Source organism: Macrobrachium nipponense, chromosome 46 (assembly GCF_015104395.2).
Source record: "Macrobrachium nipponense isolate FS-2020 chromosome 46, ASM1510439v2, whole genome shotgun sequence".
In the NCBI taxonomy this organism is placed as follows: domain Eukaryota; kingdom Metazoa; phylum Arthropoda; class Malacostraca; order Decapoda; family Palaemonidae; genus Macrobrachium; species Macrobrachium nipponense.
This window is the reverse complement of record NC_061106.1, coordinates 11,437,609-11,463,047: the sequence shown is the minus strand read 5'-3', so window position 1 is coordinate 11,463,047 and position 25,439 is coordinate 11,437,609. Positions and strand designations below refer to the sequence as shown.

General features: G+C 42.0%; 1 protein-coding gene across 1 annotated transcript in view; it reads left to right on the top strand.

Annotated features, from left to right (window-relative positions):
* LOC135214751 (nuclear cap-binding protein subunit 1-like) overlaps window positions 1-25,439 on the top strand; it is a 365,385-nt gene that overhangs the window by 325,841 nt on the left and 14,105 nt on the right. The window contains 2 exon segments of the mRNA XM_064249099.1: window positions 8,883-9,094; window positions 9,097-9,119. Of these exon segments, the coding sequence (XP_064105169.1) occupies window positions 8,883-9,094; window positions 9,097-9,119 (235 nt within the window).

The window sequence follows — 25,439 nt, the reverse complement described above, 5'->3', positions numbered from 1 at the left end:
CTTGGGCATGAAGCTCCGGTAACGAGGCTCAATGCGCCTAAAGCGTCTGAAACAAGGCGCAAAGCGCCTGAAACGAGGCGCAAAGCACCTGAAGCACTATGAACCAGGATCTTCATCGGAAATGGAAGTCCTTCTCATTCAGAAGAAAGGGAGGGCTATGTCGAAAATGGAAGTATTGTCGAATTCTAAGCAAGAACAAATGTACAGAGATCGGAACCCCTTCCGCACACGAGAACCTTCCGCACAAGCGGAACCTTCCAGAAGGCGGAAAGATTCCAGATTCGAATAACCTTCCAGACGTACAGAACTTTCCAGGCGAGGATCGCCTTTCAGATGCTCGGAACTTTCCCAACAAGAAAACTTTCCAAGGGCGATACGTCTGCTAGGATCCAGGAGTATTCTGATCACGATACTCACTCCTCCTAGGCGCCAGGAGTATCGTGATCGGAACGTGATACTCTTGCCAGGTGCCAGGAGTGTTACGATCACGATACTCCTCCCAGGCGCCAGGAGTATTCGGAACGCGATACTCCTGCCAAGCACCAGGAGTATTCCGACGAGCACGATACTCCTCCCAGGCGCCAGGAGTATTCGGAACGTGATACTCCTACCAGGCGCCAGGAGTATTCCGATCACGATACTCCTCCTAGGAAAGCGATACTTCTGCCAGGCGCCAGGAGTATTCCGAACACGATACTCCTCCCAGGCGCCAGGAGTATTCGGAGAGCGATACTCCTGCCAGGCGCCAGGAGTATTCCGAGGACGAGGAGTATTCCGATCGCGATATCCTCCAGGCGCCAGGAGTATTCGGAGCGCGATACTCCTGCCAGGCGCCAGGAAGTATTCCGAGGACGAGGAGTATTCCGATCGCGATACTCCTCCCACCGGCGCCAGGAGTATTCTAGGCAAGATACTCCTGCTTAGCGCCAGGCACTTTCTCCTACAAGAAGAAAGCCTGACAACCGCCAAGAGTCCTCCAGGCGAAAGGTGAAAGACATTCGAGGCTTCTCCTGATAGGGACGGGAGTTGTCGCACAGGCGGCCGTTGCCCTTGTCAGGATCGTCTTAATGAAATAAAGGCAAGAAGCATGTTCGGCTTTTTTCCAGGCAGGGACTCAAGATGTAGCACAGGCTGCCGTAGCCCTTGTCAGGTTAGAGTCGGTACTGCTAAAAGCCTTCACCTTTCGCAAAGGAAGCGCTCTCCTCCGGTTGCTCAATCTTGTCCCAACTTGAGGAATGGAAGATAGAGCAGAATTGTGAGAATTAGTTCAGTATTAGTAAGAGGATATTAAAAATCATCCTCCTTCTAAAAAAATAATACAAACCAACCATTTACAGAAAGAGGGGCAATCGTTTGGAAGTTTGAACAAGATTCGTACGAGCTCTCATTCATTGATTAGAGGCTCTTCCAGATAAGAAAGGCGTAAAATACGGACTTATCTCCAAGATAATAAAAGCTGGAGAGATTCTCTTCGATCCTCGGTTGTCATTTGCGATCTCTTTCGACTAATACTCATTCGGGATTATTGACGAAATGAACGAAGAGAGTAAGATTTCCATTCTTTCTCTGCATGTCGGAAAGGAAAGAGGGTCGTAGAAGGCTTGCTGTATACGACTACTGAATGACAAGTCATATACGCATACCATAGTTGCCTTTCTGGTTCGCTACGGAATTATCTATATCCTTACAGGATTTTTCTAGTAAGGACTTCGCTTAAAAGGTTTGTTACGACAATACCTACTCAGCTTCGGTATTTAACAAAGGTTGTTTGGCTTAAATTTTGCATTATTGAGAGCTTTCTTAGACTCGAGAATAATTTTATTATATCCATTCATTGAAGGGAGTAACTGGCAACTCAGAATGAATGCAGCCAGGCACGTGAACGAGACGACTGTAATTGTGAGCCAATCTAGTACCATCCAGTCTCGGTCGTGAACGGTTGGTTACATCTTTCTCTCCTAAGGGATCGAATGCTTCACCGTATATTCCCCATACAATCAGGGACTTAACCACGAATTGAGGGGATTTTTTTAGGCAAACATGAATACATCGTATTCGTTTTGCTAAGGATATATCTCTCTGCCTCGGCGAGGAAAGAATGTAGTAGGAAATTCACCTTAAGATAACGATACGGTTAAGCCTTATGCACACACCGTGGTAATTACAGCGTTCCTACTATCTTTACAAGAGTTTCCTAGATGAATGCTGTTTACCACAATGTGACGGGGATTATAAAGGATTTTAATTCGGCAGAGCACGATTAACATTTATTGGAAAGAGTTGTCAGACCCTGCGGAAAGTATTCACAGATCTCTTCGCAAGGCAGAAGATGAACGAGCTTCTTATAGATTGCTTCCTTTTCCTCGAAACAAGAGAGGTAGCAAGATACGCCATCTTTAATTTAAATAGGGGAATAAACTTTAGTCTTTTTTCCCCTAGTTATATAGTTCTTAACACATTAAAATAAATGGGCGTCAAAGGAAGAAGATGAATGCATCATTTTGGTAATAAAAAGGTTGGATTCACAGAGGTCACGTTCTCTTTCAGCAGTGTCGTAAGGTTTTTCTAAGAGAGTAGAGATTTTATCGGAATCTTATTATAAATATTGGACCTGAAAAACCTATTCACTCTGAGTCTGTCTGCGTGCAGACTGACCAGAAGTAAATATGAATGAGAGGATTTTTCAAGGGAAGCTTGATAATTCCTTTAAATATGTTAAAGACATAGAGTTGCTGCAGATCGTGCTAGATAGACAGGGGAAACTGTCCTCTTCGATACCTCTGTGAACCACATAATGGTTTTCTTCCCTTTCAGAGGGAAGAATCACCTTGGTAGTTTTATGCTATCAATTAACACAGTGAAAAGATATACTCTGTCTAGACAAAGAATATTAGAGATAGTAGAGAATTAAGATCTTCGGGATCTTATAACAATACCTCTATACGATAAGAGGCTGTAATGGGGGAGGGGGTTTTAAGAGATCTTCACTTAACTTAGAATGGGATCCTAATTTGGGCCTCAGATTCCGTGTTCCAACAAGATGGAACTGCTCCTAATCAAATGTTTCTCTTGGCCCTAAACGTTCAAAAGGACAAGTGAAATTTTGGGCTTTAGAATCTGGAATCAAATTCTTTGAAGACTCGGCAATGGGTTCTGGCCAGCATAGTATGTTTGGCAAGAGAACTAAAGCCTTTTATTCCTGGATCAACGCTTTCAGATAGAGGTTTCGTTGTCCGGGTAATGTATTGACATTGTCATCTACAGAAGAAGACAAGGTTTAAAACGTTTACTGACAGTGTCTTTGGAACGCAAGGAGGGCTCAAACTACTTCCCAAAAGGTTCAGAGAGATACATTCAAGAGCTAGAAATCAGGAGTCCCTACCAATTTCAGCTCAGAATCTCTGTTTAAAATTCCAAGCTCCTTCCCTTCCTTCGGGCAAGAATAGGGAAGCTTCTGCAACGAAAAAACTCATCAACATGTAGGAGGAGAAATCGTTAGCAACGGAAGTATGCAATAAGGATACCTCCTCGGAGGAAGGACTTGTCTCTCGGACTTTTGAGATTTCCTATTCTCACTGGATGTAGCTGACTAAATTTTGAGGAATGTGCAGGAGCAATTAGCGTCTTTGGTAGAGTACTTTCTAAAGAGCCTACTCGTAAAAAGGATGAACAGGCTTCCGATTAAGCGATCCAAATACCGATCTCCTGTCGGCGCGACGAACCCTACAGGGGAGTTTGTCGCACAAGCGGCCATCTCTGGGGGAGCGATGCGTTAGGCAGGCGAGACGTGGGAAAGGAAGTAACTCCTGCCAAGCGTCTGGCGCCAACTAGGAGCAGGCGCCAAGTAGGCGCAAAGAGCCTGACTTTACTGTAGATCGTTCTAGGCCCAGATCTTCATCCAAGCAACAAGAGCCAACTGGAGAAGAGAGACTCCTGATAGGAGTATAGCGCCCGCTAAGCGCAATATACTTGCCATTCGAAAGGCGCATTCCATGAGCGATACTCCTACCAAGCCACAGGAATGTTCGGAACTAGATGCGCCTTCCATAGGTCAGGAGTATTCGGGAAGAGATACTCCTGCCAGGCGCCTTGAGTACTCTGACCTCGATACTCCTCCCAGGAGCCAGGAGTATTCTAGACTTTTTACTCCCTACCAGGCGCCAGGAGTATTCGAAGCGCGATGTGCCTACCAAGCGCCAGGAGTATTCTGAGCTTAATACTCCTAACAGGCGCCAGGAGTATTTGGAGTGAGATGCGCCTTCCAGACGGCAGGAGTATTCGAAGAGTTTTACGACTGTCAGGCGCCAGAGTATTCCAAACAGGATACTCCTCGCGCCAGCCAGGCGCAAGCCAGGCGCTAGGCTTCATCCAGATGAGATCCAGTTCAAAGAAATCCTAGTCTTCTTTGAAACAATGGTAGGTGATCTCTAAAGCACTTCATAAGTGGGACTTGATGATACCTTCAAACAGCTGAGAATTTAAAAAGCTCATGAGTGCAGCTTTTTTGCAAATTCTTGTTCTTTTCGTAACAATATTGTCAGGAAGACATATTAGCTTTAACATATGAGAGATGCAACTATGTGTTGACTGCTCATTACACGAAGGACTTCAAGTTAACCTACGAGAGATCCTTCTCTCTTGTTTATACGTATCAGTGGATACGTTGCTGGGATAAGGAGCCGACACTGATCCTTAATAATGAGTTGAATTTATTTTAACTCAGTGATTTTTTTTTGAGGTTTGAAAGGAGTTTTGGGGGATAACTCTTTTTCAATTTAGCGCGAACCCTCATGTTAGGAACAGGTGATCGCGATCGGTGTTGCGCTCCTTAGTTATGCCAATAGGCATAGGCATGTTGTCATATAAGCGGATTAGCACCCAGTGACAAATGCCAATTAGGCTCGACCGAGTAAGTGGATAAGACCCCATCGGTATAGACCCACAAGAACTCTTGGCCACAGATCACTATCTTGCTAAGGCTCTTGAGACGAAGCAGACTCCTATGCAATAGCTAGGAAGTCAACCCTTCGTCTAGAAACACAGAGGAACCAAGGTCTATAAATACCTACAACATATGTTGTTTACCTGTCTAGTCAGTAGTTAGCTGTCTCTTGCCCTCCACCAAAGGGTGTCAATCAGCTATGTATATTATCTGACAGGTAAGTTGAATGTATGAAAATGATATTGTTATGATACAATAAACGTTTCATACATACTTACCTGGCAGATATATACAATTGAAGACCCACCAGCCTCCCCGCAGGAGACAGGTGGAAGAGAGAATCTGATTAGAAAACGGGGATGGTTCCTAGTCCTGCCACCCAGCGGCAGGCCGGTAGATCACCTGACCTACCTGTAGCGTGTGCCGCGAAACTTCGAATTTCTGTCGGGGACGACGGAGTCGATAGCTATGTATATATCTGCCAGGTAAGTATGTATGAAACTTTATTGTATCATAACAATATCATTTTTTACCCACACACTACCTTAACTACACAGAATTGTGTTTGAAAACAGTAAAGCTCTAAATCTACTTCTAGTATAGTGGGTAGTCGTTTTCTGATCTGCAAGAGGCAATTCTTTAGGCTCTTTTGTTTAAATCTCAGGTTGTAATAATTTCGGGAGCGTGAAGGTACAAATTGTTTTATATAGGAGCATACCTTTGAAGATGCACCAATACCAACTTTAAAGCCAATACCGATACCTAGTTACCTCCATGTTACTGTTATTTAGGAGAATATATATTGTTACTAAAATCATTCTTGTTCAAAAGTTGAAAGGTCATATAATAATGTTATATTAACCCTTATTAAACGCCGACTGGACGTATTTTACGTCGACATTTTTTGTCTCTCGGGTGCCGACTGGACGTATTTTACGTCGAGATACAAAAGTTTTTTTAAAACTTCGCGGAAAAATACTTTTAGGCCCTACCAGCCGAAAACTCTTGAATAACAGCGCGCTTAGTTTTCAAGATTAAGAGTTCATTTTTGGCTCCTTTTTTTCATTGGCTGAACGTTTAGTATGCAACCATCATGAAATGAAAACAAAAAAATTATCATTAACATATATATATAAATAATGCGATATATGATAGCGCAAAAACGAAATTTCATATAAATTGTATTCAAATTCGTAACGCGCGGACATAAACAAATATTTTTTTCAAAAATTCACCATAAATCTAAATATTGTCCTAGAGACTTCCAATTCTTTCAAAATGAAGAAAAATGATTGAATGTTACTATATTGTAAGAGTATTAGCTTACAACTGTAGTTTTTGACCATATCTGACGAGTTAACGTTGACCGAATGTCGAATTTTTTTTATATATATTTTTTTATATGCAATTATTTCGGAAATTAGAAAAGCTACAACCTTCAAATATTTTTAGTTTTTATTCTACATGAAATTGTGCACATTTTCATATATAAAACTCTATGAAATGCCTAATATGAAACGGAGCAAATATTCGAGAATGGGACGTAGGCATTTCGGAGATTTTGTGGCGGAGAATCCGCGCGCGGAGGGAAGGAAAGTTTTTTTTTTAAAATTCACCATAAATCTAAATATTGTGCTAGAGACTTCGAATTTTGTTTCGAAGATGAAGATAAATGACTGGATATTACTAGATTGTAAGAGTTTTAGCTTACAATTGTGTTTTCGACCAATTTCGGTAGAGTCAAAGTTGACCGAACGTGGTTTTTTCTATTATCGTGATTTATATGCAAATATTTCAAAAATGAGAGAAGCTACAACCTTCAATTATTTTTTGTTGTATTCTACATGAAATTTCGCATATTTTATATATAAGACTTATGTAACGGCTAATTTAAAATGGTGCAAAACATTACCACAATCGCACGTATGATTTTTTCGGAAGAGTTACCGCGCGGACGTAAAGAAAATGTTATTTTTTTTCATAAATTCACCATAAATCGAAATATGTTTGCTAGAGGCTTCCAATTTGTTGCAAAATGAAGGTAAATGATTGAATTATTACAAGAATTTAAGCGTTTTAGCTTACAATTGCGTTTTTCAACCATTTCGGTAGAGTCAAAGTTGACCAAAGGTTGAAAATTTGTCACATCATTTTTTATATGAAAAATATTTCAAAATTGATAAAAGCTACAACCATGGGTTGTTTTTAGTTGTATTGTGCATGAAATTGCGCACATTTCCGTATATAAAACTTTATGTAACGGCTAATTTTAAAATGGTTGCAAACATTACCACAATCGCATGATGATTTTTTTCGGAAGGAGTTACGCTGCGGACGTAAGGAAAAAGTTTTTCATAAATTTCACCATAAATCGAAATATTGTGCTAGAGACTTCCAATTAGTTGCAAAATTAAGGTAAATGATTGAATATTACTGAAATATAAGAGTTTTAGCTTACAATTGTGTTTTTCGACCATTTCGGTAGAGTCAAAAGTTGAACCGAAAGGTTGAAATTTTTGCACTTATCGTTATTTTATATAAAATATCTCAAAACTGATAAAAGCTACAATCATGAGTATTTTTTTTGTTGTATTCTACATAAAAATGCACACATTTTCATGTATAATATTCCATGTACGGCTAATTTAAAATGGTACAAAAATTGTCAAAGTGACGAAATAATTTCCGAGATGTGTCACAGATACTTTTTAGTGCGGCAAGAAAGAAATTCGCGCTTGCGTGCCTGCGTAACGATTGTAAATAAAACAACACCTTGATCCGTGAACTCCCAGCATCCCCCAAGGCGCGTGATTCAAGAGTTTTCGACTGGTAGGCTAAAAGTATTTTTTCCGCGAATATTTTAAGAAACGTTTTGTATGTCGACGTTAAATACGTCCAATCGGCACCCGAGAGACAAAAAATGTTGACGTAAAATACGTCCAGTCGGCCTTTAATGGGTTAGTCTAATGTATGATAATTATGTATGTAATTTTTAATGTAAAATGAATATATGTTTCCTCCGAAAATGTTATTACTGTAGTACATAATTACATCACAACCATAACACGATGTTTACATTTTCTCATAATCATCATTTGTATGACTGAATTGTTCTAAGCAGTTGTATGTGATCCAAAATTGTTATTTCAGCAAAATGATAATGAATTTTTAATGTAAAATGAATATTATATTTTCCTAAATGTTATTACTGTACTACCATAATTACATCACCATTAAAATTTCTGAAAGGTTACTGAAAGATAAATGTTTCTGTGAGCACAACTGTAACACGATGTTTTTACATTTCTCAGCGGGGCTCTCATGGAAAACAGATTATTTCATTGACATGGAATGGGTTTATTTCCTTTATTATCAGTTTATTTCATAATGTGAAACTTTTCATGTATGTTGGTGGTTATCACACTTGAGACCCTAGCCTGCCGATAAACATCACTTAGAATTCAAGGTTTGATTTTTAGAATGGTAGTAAAAGACAAACCCTAATTATTAGGAGTGAATTTTAGGATTTAAGGGTTGTTTTATATGTGGAAATATACAGTATATAGTGAGAGTGGATGAATATGTAGAAGCAGAAGTAACAGAACTTCTATAACAATAAGGGTAAGGATCAAACTAAATGAAAGGAAAACATTAGTAATACTGAACCATAGTAGTAGTAGACGCAGAAAAAAAGAAGGGAAAAAAGAACTAACGTGGACATAAAAATTAATAAGAACTATTGAAGTTAAGAGGGAAGTTTGCATGTGTGTGCTTTGCTCCCATGTTTATTTGTACAATTTTTAGCATGCTTAACATTCAAGCTCATAATTCAAGAGAACATAATTTATATATTTTATCATTTTAACTACATTCAGTATGCTCATATTTTTGGAGGATAATTTTAAAAAAGCAATCTGGTATTTTTTTGTTTTATTTTCAGAAACTATATTTGGGAAATAATCCACGCAACCATTCGTAAAATGAACAAACACGTAGCTCGCCTTCAGCGAGAGGTAAATGATGCACGTGAGCGCCGGACTGGGCATGATTCAGATGACTCCTCTTCAGATGAAGAAGAGCAGAGACCAAGACCAACAGAAGAAGAAATTGAAAGAATGGAAGAGAAATTGGAAACTGCACAAGCTGACCAGAAGAACTTTTCCTCATTATTTTCCAGGTTAGAATAAACAGTCGATTTTTTTTCCTCTTTCATTGTCAAAATAATTTATTTAACTCTACTAGTCTTTAGATAGGTTTTGTAACTTAAATATTTTATATTTTTTCTAATTTAGCTTTTGCCATTGTTTGAAAATTCAAGAAATACCACATAATATATATAGAGTATAGTGAAATACCCTGGAATATCAAAGAGTTTTCTTCTTTTTATGGTTACATTTTTATTGTTATTAGACCATAAATAAGAAATCAATACGGGCCCATTCATTAGTGTTAAGTGTGAACCTGTTCGCCTTAGGGTTTTTTTAACATGTCAGAGTGTGTTGGTAATGATGATCCAGTTATTCAACAGGACCTGACAATTGACATTTCTTAAACCACAGTGTCTCATTGTTAATCACAGTAGCACGATATTGAAGGTCATTTGTTAGCTAACAGCATTTTGTTTTGGTGGCTTTGTCAACCATCACAGTACTTGGCTGTTAGTAAAGCCCAGCCACCAGGAGTACACAAAAAACCTCTCATTGAAAAGCCTCTTGGCATAGACCCAAGTATCTAACCAGAAAGTAGCCTGAATCCCAAAGAAGGCCTGACAACTTGATTGAATGAATCCATTGACTGGCATTTGCAACAGACATTCCGAATTACTTTCTGGTAGGGTTGTCATTGCTTCCACCATAAGAACTATGCTCCTGAGTATAATGTAACTTGAAAAGGAAAACACTGGAACGCGGCTGTCCAATGAACCACATCCGTGGACATTGGTATACGGACATGGGATGAAAATGACAAATCAAACACCTGAATGTGTGATGAATCACATACATGGACTAGTGATGACACGTACGCAGTCATGTAATGTAAAATGATATAAGTGAGAACATCAGAGATCACTCCTACCTAAAGTATCCCAACCTGACTTTGGAAGAACGGTGAGAGTAGGACCTTCATCACATACAACAGGCGTGTGATGATCACATACACGGATGTGTACGAGCAAGTACATGGGCGAGTTACGATTACTTACACAGGACGTGTGACAAGCACGTACACGGGCATGATGAATCATGAATATATCTGTGATATGTGGAACGATCCAACAGAGAACGTCAGAGAAGATCTCTTGCCTGGCAGTCTCAAACTCTGGAAGATGAATGGTGGGAATAGGATCTCCATCATGTTACACAGCCGAGTGAGGACCACGTCATGGGTGAGCAAGGAATCCTCGGCCATCTGGAAGACGAATAGCAGGAGTAAGAGCTCCCATCCACGTACACGGGCCAAGCAAGGATCCACAGCCATGGTTACCTTCTCCCCCTAAATCGGAGACGTCTCATCATGCAGGCCAAGGGAACAAAGAACCCGCTTGATTAGATCAACACGGACTGGAAACACATTCCACATACGTGCTGGAAAGATTGTAGAAACACCTTCTCACACTCGGAAGATGCCACAAGTCTCAAATTTCCCAACTGGAGGGGAGGGGGAGGGGGAGGAGGAGGAAAAGGCAACGGATGTCTTGCCCTACGACGTCTCCTGCTAGAAACTCTGGGACACCTCCTACTAAACGTAAAGTCCATCCAATCAACCAACTCTTGGAAGAACACCTCTGATGGATTGACAACCAACCGCAATGGCGTCATGATGATGGAAGTTACGTCACAACAGGCGGAGGGGAGAGATGTCACAGAAGCGGACGTCACAGGCAGATATGTATTGAGAATGACATCACATCATTCGGACTGGTAGCCTAAGTCAAGGATCTCAGTGACAGCGAAGATGGCGAAAAAAGGTCTTCTGCCACCTCCTACAGCATCCAGAGGGCCTTCCTAGAACACATACATGCAACGGATAGTGAAGAATTTCCAAGAAAATCCATCGTCGAAGAAAAGGAAGAGAGATTGCCCTTCAGTCGAATGCAGCAATGTCAACTATGCAGTCAGCAGAAGCCATGACAATCGCAGGCCCCATTTGTGACATCACACAGCAGATTACTGTTACCAAGAGAGAGAGAACATTGTGTGTAGTGCAGAAAAATGTTAAAAATAGTACAATTATATCATAAGCCCCGAACAAAAGGGTACCAAGAGGACATCAAGGTTGACAATATTCAAAGCAGTCCATAAGGTTGGCATCCCTGCATGACGACGCCATATTGTTCAGCAAGCAAGAGGCTCCAATGACAGCAAGGAACACACTGCTGACAGTACTGACTGCTTCCAAAATCTCACTTTCTTCGCAGCACAAACATACAAATAAAAAATTAGTGAAGTGGCATCTCTGTCAGAGGGATGCAAAGCAGATGGGCCCTCTCCCAAGTTTTTGAGATCGACTGCCCCCCCCCCCCCCCCCCCCCCCCCAAACCACTGCCAGAACCTTCCAGATGAGAAGCAGGGCTGACAACGGAAGAGCCTGTAAAGAAACGTACGTAATATGCTCTCTCCTCTGGAAAAAAAAATTTCTATCCTGAGAATGTAAAAATAAAAAAAAATAAAACGTGAGGATGGAGGGAAAGACGGGAGTGAGCCGTACAGAGCCATACAACCTATCGCCCTACTCCCACCAAAATGACTGAAAGAGACGAGACAATCACGACTGGCCTTGCATGCAGACAGAAAGATCGCAATCCTACCATAAAGACCTTGACTGCAACACAAACCCCTATTTCTCGAACATCCTGAAACACAAATTCTGAAAGACTAAAACATTACTTAGTTCCAGGAAATGTTAATAAGAAATAAAAAAACGATAGTATATCAAAAACATTTATGTCAGTACAAATGTTTTCAAATTATCTTCAATATAACAAAAGTAAAATACTAAAGAACAAGTAGCTGGGCCCTCTCTCCTTGAGGGGGCAATATCCCTTGGGAGATGGACCAGCATACTCAACACAAAGTGATGATGAAGCAGAAGAAAAAGGCACATCTACTGGAATTTGCATCTGTCCAAGGCAGGTCAACACACAAAACAAGAAGGCCGTCTAAAAACGTTGACATCCCCGGGATTCTAGGCTGAATGAATATGAAACAGTACAGGCTCCAATCAAAAAACAAAAACCGGTTTTTCAACATAAGTGACTTACCAAACAATTACATTAGCTGTTCGGTTTCTTACCTGGCAGTCGAAAATTCAATTTCTGGCGGTGGTAGCAGTGCTGCCATCTTTTGTGTAGGTGGGATACAGATCCCGCCCACTATCGGGAATACCTGGTACTGCTGAGCTTTTAGACTTCAATTCGTTTTCTGCCGGCCACGGGGTAACACCGGTGGTTTGTTGTTGTTTGTTGTTGCAGTCGACTTTCGTCGCCATTGTGGATTTTTTCTTTTTGGTGATGTACAATTTCTTGGTTGGCTTTTTGCTTCATCAGTTAGCTGCCTAATCGTTAACAACGTTATTACGAAGATGCCGCTTGATGCTAGTTCTTCTTTTTTCAGTTAGGTTTTTTTTGCAGCAGTTTGGCTGCAAAACTAGATTAGCTAAACTATGTTATGATCCGCACTCCCCAAAAATGTGTTCATGTGCTGTAGCAACGGAATTTTAACTTGTGATGAGTGCCGTAGTTTAGATAAAAAATGTTGGATGACTTTTTCAAGCCCATTTAGAGAAAGTGGGTACAAAGAATAGGAGGAAGGAAACAGCGCTTAGAGCGTGTAATAAAAACTAGAGTAGAGACAACTTCCGTGCCTTTAGAGGCGAGCAAACTGTCACTATCTTCTCCACTTTTATCTAATATTTTACCTTTTGACTAGTCCTCCAACTTCAGTACATTTACTCCAGACCAGGTATCGATGTTTCCGATCCCAACACCATTTCCATGTTAGAGGTGCGTTCGTAAAGAGTCAAGCGATAAGGCCAGTGTTAGGCCAAGTGTCAGTGTCAGTATCGTGTCCGAGGAGGCGCTGTCCGTTCCCCCTGTTCTCCTAGACGAAGGTCACTGTCATACTCCCCAAGCCCCAGCTCCTGGGTCTAAGGGAGACTGGGGAGTTTGCCCACGGTCAGTTGCCGACTCTGTCGACATAGTGGACTCGCGAGCGCCCAGGAAACAAACCGCGCTGGAAAGGCGTAGATATCATGAAACGTGCAGTTGTCGTCCGACTCGGAAGTGCAGTCGCCGCGGTTGTCCAAGGCGAAAACTTGTGGAAGTGCATTTAGTGTCGTGTCCTTTAAAGAGACATGCCCAGCACAAGAGGGATGTCTCCGCCTGTTAAGGGCGCTCGCGCGCTTGAGAGACTGACTCGCCTCGTTGTGTATCGGTAGGGGTTTCGACTCGTTCGCCTCACTCGTCTCGAGCTGTTTCAACTCCTTCGCCTCGATGCTTCGACTCCTTCGCCTCATACATTCCATCTTCGAATAGCGTATCTTCGGATGGAGTCAGACATTCAGCTGCGTTACATTCACACACTTGTGAGACTGACTCGCATCGTTGGATTCGTTGTACCGTTTTTTTAAGCATAAAGGCAAATGAAGAATTTCATTATTCAGTGCCGTAGGCTGTGGTCAGAAAAGCCACGGGGAGTTGCCAGGTGTTACCAGATAGCCACACTTATATACGAAATTCCTCAAAACGACAACCCTGGTAGTGTGTCGATAAGATTTTCGACTCTTTCTCCTCATTCGTCTCGAGCTTTTTCGACTCGTTTGCCTCATTCACCTCAAGCTGCTTCGACTCGTTCGCCTCATTTGCCTTGAGCTGCTTCGACTCGTTTGCTTCATTCGCCTTGAGCTGCTTCGACTCGTTCGCCTCATTTGCCTTGAGCTGCTTCGACTCGTTCGCCTCATTCGCCTTGAGTTGCTTTAGACTTCCCCGTTCGCCTCATTCGCCTTGAGCTGCTTCGACTCGTTGCCCTTTCATTCGCCTTGAGCTGCTTTGACCTCGTTTTTTGCCTCATTCGCCTTGAGCTGCTTCGACTCGTTCGCCTCATACCGTCATACGTCTCGTGTTGTTTCGACTCCCAGTCGTTCGTGTTCGAAGAAGAACCGTACGACAGCCACGACTCCGGACCAGAATTTCGTGGAGGATCGTCAGTCCTCTTCGGATAGCATATCTTCGGACGGAGTCAGACATTCAGGTGCGTTACATTCGCACACTTGTGAGACTGACTCGCATCATTGGATTCGTTATGTGCAGTGATACCGTTTTTTCTACAAAAAGGCAAATGAAGAATTTCATTATTCAGTACCGTAGCCTGTGGTCGGAAAAGCCATTAGGAGTTGCCAGATGTCACCAGCAAAGCCACACTTATAGACGAAAATTCCTCAAAACGGCAACCCTGGTTGTGTGTCGATAGGATTTTTTGACTCGTTCGCTCCTCATTAGTCTCGAGCTGTTTCGACTCACTCACCTCTTACGTCTCGTGTGGTTTTCAAATCCCAGTCGTTCGTTTTCGAGAAGAGCACGACTTCGGCTTCGCCCAAGGATGATTCGAAGGCCAAACCCTTGCTAGAGGATTCTGCTTTGGACCCATTTAATATCAGCTTCAAGAATTGATGGTCTTTTTGTAGAAGAGAACGAGCCAGACGGAAGAGGAAGACGGGGTGTCGGCCGACATGTCGGAAGAGGAAACCCAAGACCAGGATTCAAAGACCTCTTCTGCTTATTGTAGTCTGTTAAGGTTCCTGTTGCAGACGTATCCGGACTTTGTTTTTTGAATCAGCTTCGCCTTCTTCCCCTCCGTCGATGTTTGGAAAGTAGGAGATCAACGCCTTCGAGATTACCGAAACATCCTCGAAGAAAGCACTGAAAGAAGAGAAGAGTGGTTTGCTTAGAAGAGGGAGTCAGGCAAGGCTTCGTTCGCCTTATTCCTCAGTCGAAGTTGCAAATAAAAACTACAGGTTTTATGCGACAGGAGAAGTTCCTTCTTTGGGAGTTTCTACCTCCTCCCAAGGAGACTTCTCCGGCCTTGTGGACTCTCACTTACTCTGCTCGCTGTGGCTAAGGCGACTAGGAATAGTGTCTTCTTAGTTAAGTCTCTCATGGTTGACGATTTCAATAGTTCGAATTGGGGACCTTAAGCCATCTTAAACTACATCCAATTCCATTCCACTTCTTCATGCTTGAAATCTTGGAGGAACTAAAAACGATTGTCGAGGCCTCTTTGCTTGGAAACTGATGTAATTTCTTGGTGTCCATCAGAATAACGAAATTCCACAATCTCTGTTATAGGTGACTGGTAGAGCTTGGCAGAAGAGCTTCTTCTGCAGCTAGCAATAGCTTCTGATGCCCTTCGTGAAAACCTTTTTGCCCTGAACAGGTTCCTAACAGTCTGAATCCTGTCAGGGCCAGAGCGGACAACCCTTGATGATATCGGTTGAAATGGTGTTATCTGAGAAGCGATGGATTTTGTGGAAATAGTCTGGGAAAATCCACCAGCAGATTGAGAAGGTCCGGGAACCACTCTTTCCTGGGCCAGAATGGCGCTACTAGAGTCATTGTCACATTCTGGTGTGATTAAAGCTTGTTCAAGACCTCTCTTATCATCCTGAAGGGAGGAAAAGCGTAACATTCTGGTGTGATTGAAACTTGTTCAAGACCTCTCTTATCATCCTGAAGGGAGGAAAAGCGTAAACGTCCAGTCCTGTCAAATCTAGCAGCATCGCATCTGTTCTCCACACTAGTGGTTCTGGAATCGGAGAACAGAAAATGGGAAGGCGATTGTTCCTCGATGTGGCGAACAGATCTATCGATGGTCTTCCCCAAAGCTTCCAGAGGTCCTGACATACACACTGTTCAGAGTCTTTTCTGTTGGTAACACCTGATTTACCTGACTCAGTTCGGTTGCAATCACGTTCATTCTCCCTTATACAGTCTTGGAAGAAGGGTGATCCTCTTCTCATTCATCCAGGTGAGGAGAACTTCGGTTATCTTGCTGAGAGAGAACGACTGGGTCCCTCCCTACTTCCGCACATATGACAATGCTGTGGTGTTAGCCGAGTAGTCTGCTATGTTTCCTCCGGTGACTAAAGGTCGAACGCTTGTACTTCTAAAGGATGGCCTTCAATTCCTTCCCATTGTTGTGCAAGGTCTTTCTCATTCTGTCCACAGACCTGATACTCTCTTGGCTCCTAGTAGGGCTCCCCATCCGCTGGCTGAGGCATGTGAGAAGAACGGCAGGTTGGGGTTCGACATGACTTGGGAAATTCCTTCTTGTAATCTTCCCCTCGAGAGCCACCAACGAAGATCTACCGTTATCTCTTCCATCAGGGGGAAAACTAGTGAGCCCGACTGTGTCTTCTGGGACCAATTTGTTTTCAAGAAAATCTGGAGCGGCCTCATGTGTAGGCGTCCTGACTTAACAAGCTCTCCAGTGAAGCCAGAGTACTGACTAGGCTCATCCATTCGAGAGCTGAGCAGGATGGGTGAACCAGAAACTGTTGGACTGGCGACAGGCTGGATCCTATCATCTTCAGGGAGAGAAAAACCCGAAAAGCTAGAGAGAATCCTCTGAGTAGGAATCAATTGGGACTTCTCATTGGTTTTTAAAATACCCAATTGTTGTGTCAAAGTAAGCGTCTTCTCCAAGTCCTTCACACACGGACGACTGGATCCGGTTCGCAGGAGCCAGTCACCTTAGTAAAAGGCGGTGTTGATCCTCATCAAGGGCAGCCATTTTCCCAGAGGAGCGAGAATCCAAGTAAATACTTGAGATGTGTGGCAGACCGAAGCAGAGGGCTCTGGGCTGGAAGACTCCTCTTGAAGACGAATCTCAGGAATTTTCTGGAGTTCTGATGAATGGGGGCATGGAAGTATGCATTCTTAAGGTCGAGAGATACCATCCAGTCGCCCGGATGGATGACTGACATTACTGATAGACTGGTTTCCATTCAGAATTTTCATCTTCCGACGAGGATGTTCAAAGCGCTTACGTCCAAAACAGGTCTCCATCCCCCTCATACCTTGGGGACTACAAAAAGCCGGTTGTAAAACCCAGGGGAGTTAGTGTCTGTTATCTCCTCTGACCTCTGGGCTGATGAGCTCTTCTACATCTTTGGCTAAGCCAAAGCTCTTATTGATCCCGTAGTGTGTGCTGTCAAACAGACAGGTGTATTGGACAGTGGTGTATCCGTTGAAAGGGATCACATATCTTTCTAGAAGCATCTGTATGACCCACTGTTCTGCTCCTCTTCGACCCCCCAATTCCTCCCAGTTAGCTGTGGAGTTTTGCCCCCACGGGTGGGTGAAGGACCTTTCGATCATTTGTCTGTCAGAGAGGCCTCTTGGTAGACTTGGAGGTGGTTCGTATGTTAGTCTTTGTCTCTGCTACCACCTCGACTTACCTCCTCGAAAGGTGTGCTTTTGGAAAGTTGAAGTTTTGGCTACTGTCACCCAAGGTTCCTTAGGTCTTCTCACTGATTGAGACAGTAGATCATCAGTGGACTTGTTCTCGAGATCCGACAGTACGTTCTTGATGGTTTCTTCTGGAAACAGGTGAGTTTTATGCAGGGGGGAGAACAAACAAAAGCCCATGTTTGGTTCGTGGTTACTCCTAGAGATGTGAAGGAGCACCACCGTTCTCTCTTCTTGAGTGCTCCCATAGTGAATAAGGCAGCCAATTCCACTGAACCGTGTCTCACTGCCCTGTCCGCACAGGACAACAGATTGAGCCAGTCCACAGGAAATCCTCATCCAGAGACTGGCAATCTTCAATTTTTTGGCTAACGCTGTAATTGTCCAATCCAGAAAACTAAGACTTCTTTCACCTTGTATAAGTTCTTCAGGTGTCAGTAGCAGAAATGGTGTTGGGAGAGGAAGCATAGGGGGACCCAGTGTTTACCCTCTACTGTCTCCTCGCCCTCGAGTTTGAGTGTTTTGTGTTTATGGGAAGCCTGGGGGTACATGTACCTGAAGTACCCACCAGTTCCTATATCTGGTTAAGGGTATCATATAATTTTTACAGTGTAGGTGATGGTGTTGTATAGTGTTATCTTGGTCTTTTCGCCCAGGGCAAGGGCAAACTGTTATTGTTTTTTTGTAACAATCATCGGTGAACTTCCATGATTGCAAAAAATCCCACCATTAGTAGGGACGACTTGGCCTTTAGTGCCACGTCTCCTACATGTGATGAGAGCACCGACCAGAGGCAGTATCTACCTGTAGCTGCTCTCTCACAAGCTAAGGTACTGCAGACATTATATATAATGTGAGCACATGACTTATTTTTATTCAGAAAGCTGTCCATATACCCACTTTCCGGGTAATGTGGAGTCAGCTAATGTATTGTTTGGTAAGTCACTTATGTGAAAATGGTATTTTAATGATAAAATAAGGTTTCACATATACTTACCAAACAATTACATAATCAGAGCCCGCCTTCCTCCCCACAGATGGACGTTGCGGCTCAACGAATTGAAGTCTAAAAGCTCAGCAGTACCAGGTATTCCCGATAGTGGGCGGGATCTGTATCACCTACACAAAAGATGGCAGCGTTGCTACCGCCGCCAGGAATTTGAATTTTCGACTGCCAGGTAAGAAAGCGTACAGCTAATGTAATTGTTTGGTAAGTATATGTGAAACCTTATTTTATCATTAAAATATCATTTTGGGGGAGGGAGGAGCAAAGCAGCATACTACTCTCCAAGGCTGGTCGAGGAAAGACTGGTGCAACACGAGGTTCCAAGCCTGGTCAGTGACCAATATCCACCTCGTATATGCATGAGTTGCCAGATGCCACAGGTTCCTTGCTGTACAATCTTTGATTGTTTGTAACTGGTTTCCAGCTGGCACTAGATTATCCTATTGTTAAGACCATAGGTTTGTTAGCTATGAAAAATAAAAATTAATTTTTAAAAAATTTCATATTTCACCAGGATCAGATGTTGCCTATGCCTCTTCCAAAACATTTTGTGGCCTGCACATTATTCATTTCTTCAGCCACAGCTACAACTGTAAATTTATTGATATAGTCATAATACTACTACTTAATTCTCCATTGTGTGAGGGATGAATGAAGATTTTTTTTTTTTATTTATGGAAGTTGCCATTGAAAATCAGCAAGTTTTTAACATCTACAACTGTAATGCAACCCTTAATAGCTGTGTGTTAGTTATGGTAAGTGACATTGGCATCCAGCTGTTTCTCGATTCAATTGTTCATGTTAGTAGTAATTGGTGTTGCTTATGCCAGTTGAATGTATGAAGATTCAAATTAATCTAATGAATATATGCTTCTGGGCCTATTTATTTGGTAAAAGCTAACTCAGATATACAGAAGACCGCCATATTTGTGGGGAATTGGTACTGCATCCCCTTGCGAATAGCTAAAATCCATGAATACTTAAAACCCATCTAAAAATGCTTATATGTACCTGAGCATTTTAATAGTTTTATCACAAAAAGTGCATTTAGTCATGAAAATTATATGGAAATACAGTAATTTGTGAATATTTCTCAATAAAAAATATCCCAAATAGGCAAATTTTCAATTTTGAGTTTGATAGAATGTTTTTGTTAGAAATAAATTGTGCTTATGGAGCAAGCTTCAGTTCCAAAATTCAAAAAAATCCAAAAACTGAAATGGTGTGTTGTGCTGCCCTCATAGCCACTCAAGAACTAACGGTAGCTAATTAAAAAAGTGCCAGATTATGGGAGTTGCCAGACCACAGAATGCCAGACTTAAGAGGTTGGACTGTACTATGTCTTCAGGCAGCATTTGCATCTTTTGTTCTCAGAGCTACTGTTTATTAACTTGTCCTTGCTTCCATAACTTGCTGTTCTCAATAAAGTTTATTATAGTGTTGTGCAACATCTAAATAATAATGGCCCAAAGTTCACCATTGAACAAGAGGCTGGATAAGTAACAACCAATAAAGTGACCATGAACGGACAGTTGTAAGTTTGCTATTTTAACTTGAAAAGTTCCAGAAATTGGTAATCCTTTTCTGGAGAAATTATCAATGTACTTGCTTTTAGAGTTGCGTGCATAGACTATTCTGAACTACATATACTATTTGTTTTCTGTGATAAAGATGCTTGGTTTTTATTTGGATGTGAATGATTGTCTGCTTTGTTACTCTTGTTGAGAGGCAGATTTAAAATTAGTCTTAACAGCTCAGTAATGTAAGAATTTTATGGACTGAATTATCCATTATGAGTAGTTGAATGAGCTGCTCTGTACAGACATTGTGAACAAATGCAACAATGGCATACTCACACTAGGTTTACTAAGATGTGTGAATTTTTGGAGAAGAAAAAAATGGAGGATGGTGTCGGGTTGGTTGTGGAAGTGCTGATGTGGTTTTATGAGTGGTGAGAATTGCTTCTGGGTTAGTTTGTTTGAGATTCTGTTAAGTTGCTGTTGATGATGGTAATGTTAGCTTATCTCTTCTTTTTGATGAACATAGACCCTTGAAGAGTCCCCATTAATTTTAAGGATCTAGGTTTATTTTTTATGTCAGACAGACCCTTGAAGAGTCTCCATTAATTTTAAGGATCTAGGTTTATTTTTTATGTACGTACTTGATTTGATACTAATACCAGTTGTAATCATTTTTTCTAGTAATCATTTTTTCTAATCCTCTCTCACTTGATCCACTTAAGCAGCTATTTCACTTTTTTTTAATTGAAGAATTATTTATTTAGTTATCTTCACATTAAAATAAACATAATAAACATATCACTCAGTGGACTTTGGCATCAGTAGGAATGGAGAAGGTAGGTCATTATATGTGTAGTGGCCCATGTTTTCCCATAAACACTAAAAAAACTGTTGTTTGCCTCTGGTTACAGCAGGGATTCCGTTCCTGGCGGGGCGTTGTAAGCTGAAAATTGCCTTAACCCTTGTCATCATAATTATCATGGGAAAATAAGCATTGTTACAGTATCGTAAGTCCAGGTTACAGTGCTGTAAAGTAGGTAACAGTGCCGTAAATCCATGTATGCCGCTGAAAATTTGTAGTTAACAGTGCCATGAGGTAAGCGTCATAAGTCCGGGACGACGTTACCCTGAACCTGACGTAACGGCCTGTATTTGTAACCATTTTGTTTATTTGAGCTTGATACATACTTTATTCCAGGAGTCTAACAAGAGTATATGTGATTTTGCAATGGTACTTTAATGATATAGTCAATATTTTAATATTAGTTTCAAATTTTATCTTAACAAAATTGTCATTTCATACAATCAACTTACCTGTCAGATATATACATAGCTAAGACTCCGTCGTCCCCGACAGAAATTCAAATTTCGCGGCACACGCTGCAGGTAGGTCAGGTGATCTACCGTCCTGCCCTGGGTGGCAGGATTAGGAACCATTCCTGTTTTCTATCATATTTTCTCTCGCTTGGAATGTAAACAACGTTGCAGTTCTCATGACTTGATTTTTTGGATTTCATCGCCATCGATCTTCTGGGCTATCTTTTGCAGGGAAGTACTGGATCTTTGGTTCGGCATACGCATATTAATTTGTTTTAATAACTTTGGCTTCGAAAATTTCGAAGAATTGTTTACGTGTAACTACCGAACTTTTCGGTAGACACTCACATAGTTTGCAAAAAGGGAAATTTTAATATTTATTCATAATAATGCGTAGTGAATGTTAGAATTGATTTGAGCTAACTTCCTTCTTGAGGAAGCAGGAATAGAATTAGTTTACGCTTCCTTTAGAAGTTTTTATAGCTCTCGTACTAACGAGCAGTTAAAGCATTAACAATACTAGTAGTGTTGTATCCTCATCTCCTTCTTACTTCACAGAATCTTCAAATTCATATTGCAATTTGAAGACAAAGGAATGTAGCTCAAAATACGAGCTATTGAAAGGTAAGAAGTGATTTTAGTGTTCCCAGTGCAGTGGAGGATGCGTTCTGATCGGCTCTGTTTCGCTACCAGGCCCTAGACTCTTCCAAGCTCACATACCCAGAGGAGAAGGAAGGCGAAAGCCTTACGGAGGTTATGGAGAATCCCACCGATCAGGCGTCCCCTCGGCAGGATCTGTGAGAACGTCCCAGACTGCCAAGTTTTCAGCCATTGGAAAGGCATCCTAAAATAGTAGAGGGTGCGTCCGATCGGCTCTGTCTCGCTCTCAGGCCTAGACCTCTTCCAACTCACAAGCCCAGAGGAGAAGGAAAGTCGAAAGCCTTACGGAGGTTATGGAGAATCCCCACCAATAGGGCGTTCCCTCCCTCGGCAGGATCTGTAGAACGTCCCAGACTGCCAGGGATAGCCATTGGAAAGGCATCCTTAAAAAAAGTGCGTCTCTTCCGTTTTCTTCATCTTACATCCGAAAAGACGAAGAATGTGCATGTTTTGGAGTTCGGACGATCGGCGCGGCGGTCTGAAAAACTAAGAGAACACTGAGCGAGAGGCTGAGAGCCAGCCAGCAAGCTAGCGCGAGCCACGTTCCAACAGCCAGCAGCGAGCCGCGTTCCAACAGACTAGCGCGAGCCTCGTTCATACAGTTAAACGCGAGCCGCGTTCCAGCAACTGAGCGCGAGCCGGGTGCCAGAACATTTTTCTTGGCGCAAGGCTCCTTCAAAGAGAAAACTAGACTGAGGAGCCTTATTAGTAACAGAAGGATGCTTCCATTGAACGTTTACTGGCAAGAGGCTCGTAAAGAAAGACTAGAGGCGCTCGGAACTATCAGGGCACACGGGGAACCTTCCACGCAAGCGGAACGTTCCAGGAGCGAGTCTCCTTTCTAGCGTGCGGAACTATCCAGACGCCAGGCGCAAGGATCCAGGCGCTAGAATATTCCAAAATCTGCATTTGAGAGAGAGGTCAGTCGCGAGGCTCCTCTTTGAGTTTTTTTAACTTGAGAAACTTTCCCCTGGCAAATGTGCAAGATGTCGCACAGGCGGCCGTTGCTTTTGTCAGAAGAATTCTGATACTAAGAGAAGCCCCTTTTCATTATTCAGAAGACTCCTGTGTTAGGCAGTTCCTCTCAATGCGGACTCTCTCCTTCATCCATGCTCTTCCCTCGTTTTGAGGAGGCAAGAGCTTTGGGAGTTTTTCTTAATATGAATCTCATCGACGTTTGGGTATGATGGCGGATAGGAAATATCTACTTCCTTCCGTAAACCCTAGTGATGACAGGAATTCTGTCTCTCCGCGATTTATGAGGAAATCACAAAACGATTTAAAGAGTTCCTGGATTAACTTCCTTCCTTAAGGATATATATATACTCTTTCTATCATTCTATTAACGAAAAGAACAAAGATAGTAGAAGGTAGTAGAGTATCTGCTGTATGAAAATACGATACGGTCAAATCTTAAACACATACCGTAGTTTACTTCTTTGCTGTGCAACTCAATTACCATATCCTTCTACGACTTTCCTAGGAAGGACTACGCTTAAAGTGATTGCTAAGACAACACCTACTTAGCTTCTAGATTTATCGAAGTCTTGTTTCGCTTAAATATGCTTTAATAAGAACTTCCTGAAGTTCGATAATAATTTTATAAGATTCCTTTATTAAATGGAGTAGCTGGCAACTCTGGAAGAGTACGGTCAGACGGCTAACGGAGACTGCTTTCGCTGAGAGCCTGAGACCAACGCAGTACCATGTAGGGTGTCGTCATGAGCGGTCGGGTTCATCTCTCTCTCCTGCGGGATGGAATAACTATCTGATCTCTCCCCTACAATCGCAGTCTTAGCCTCAGATTGAGGGGATAGTTAAGCTAACATAATTAAAAATATTGTATGCCTTTTGCTAAGAAGCTTTCAATAAGAGAGATAATACAACCTTTCAATGCTGTTTACCGTAGGTAACATTAGTAAAAGGCGATTCTATCGCAGCAGAACATTATATTATATAATGCTCTCAGGCTTACGAAAGCATGGCTTATTAGAGTACCTGCTCAGAAGAAGATGGATGAGTTGCTGGGAAACATTCTCTTTGTGCAGAACTTGTTTCCCTGAATGGACTATACTACGTATATAAAGTTTTTTTTCCTACTAAGAACGGAATCAACATGTGAAAGGATGTCGGGTACCATAAAGGCACAGGTTTTCTGGCACATACCTGAAAAAGAATTAGAAGGAAGTCCGCCAGCCCTGGCGCAAGTTGCGCCAGCCTGGCACAAAGCGCTAGAAGCGCCAACCTGGCGCAATGCGCCTGCGCCAGAAGCGCCAGCCTGGCGCAGTGAGCCAAGAGCACCATCCAAGATTTTCTCGTTTTAGCGAGTTATTAACCTAAGAGTCCAGTAGCCTCTCGGACACCAGGCTCGGTAACGGCAAGATTCGTTCCTGATTTCGTTACCCATTTAATCACTTAGGCCAATTCCACGACTCTCTCATATCGCAAAGAGCATCGAGAATCTCTTTTTTTTGCTCCTGTTCGCTTTAACAAAGAGAACCTTCTCGATCAACAATAATAACTGTTAACATGTCTAACATTTATTGGAAAGAGTTGTGAGAACCTGCGGAAAGTCTTCTTCATAGATCTCTTAGCAAGGTAGAAGACGAACAGGCTTCCTATAGACTGCTTCCTTTTCCTCGAACCAAGAGAGGTAGCAATATACGCCATCTTTTTTTTTTTTTTAGAAAGGGGAATAAACTTTAGTCTTTTTTTTCCCCTAAATATAAATTCTTTGCAGAATTTAAGATAAAGGGCGTCAAAGAAAGAGAGGATAATAACCTTTATGCCTCATTTTGGCCTTAGAGAGGTTGGATTCACAGAGGTCACGTTCTTCTCACAACATGTTTTGGAAGTTTTTTCCAAGAGTCTGGATATTCTATCAGCATCTATTATAAATGGACCTTAACAACCTCTCCACTCTGAGTCTGTCTGCGTGCAGACTGACCAGAAGTGGACATGAATGAGAGGATTTTTTAAGGTAAATGACAATAGTCATGGCCAAAACATAGAATTGCTGCAGATCGTGCTAGAGGGAATGAGGAAGCTGTCCTCTTCCGATACCTCTGTGAACCACATAGCGGTTTTTTCTTCCCTTTCAGAGGGAAGAATCACCTTTGTATATGTCTGCTATCAAAGAATGCAGTAAAAGGCTATACTCTGTCTCTACAAAGGGAATTGGAGATAGCAGAGGATTAAGATCTTCGGATCTTATATGATACCTCAATATGAAAAGAGTAGATATCATGTACTTCTAATGGGATCTTTTTTTGTGGCCACAGATTCCATTGGTTTTCCGACAAGATGGAACTGCCTCCTCATCAACTTCTTCTTTGAGAATTTTTGTGAGGGTAATTCTTTATTTCTCTTGGTCCTAAACGACCAAGAAGACAAGTAAAATTTTTTTATTTTTTTTTGAGCATTGTAATCTCGCATCAGATTCTATGGAGACTCAAAGGATAGGCCAATGGGTTCTTGCCAGCATAGTATGTCTGGCAAAAGAACTAAAACCCCCTATTCCTGATTCAATGT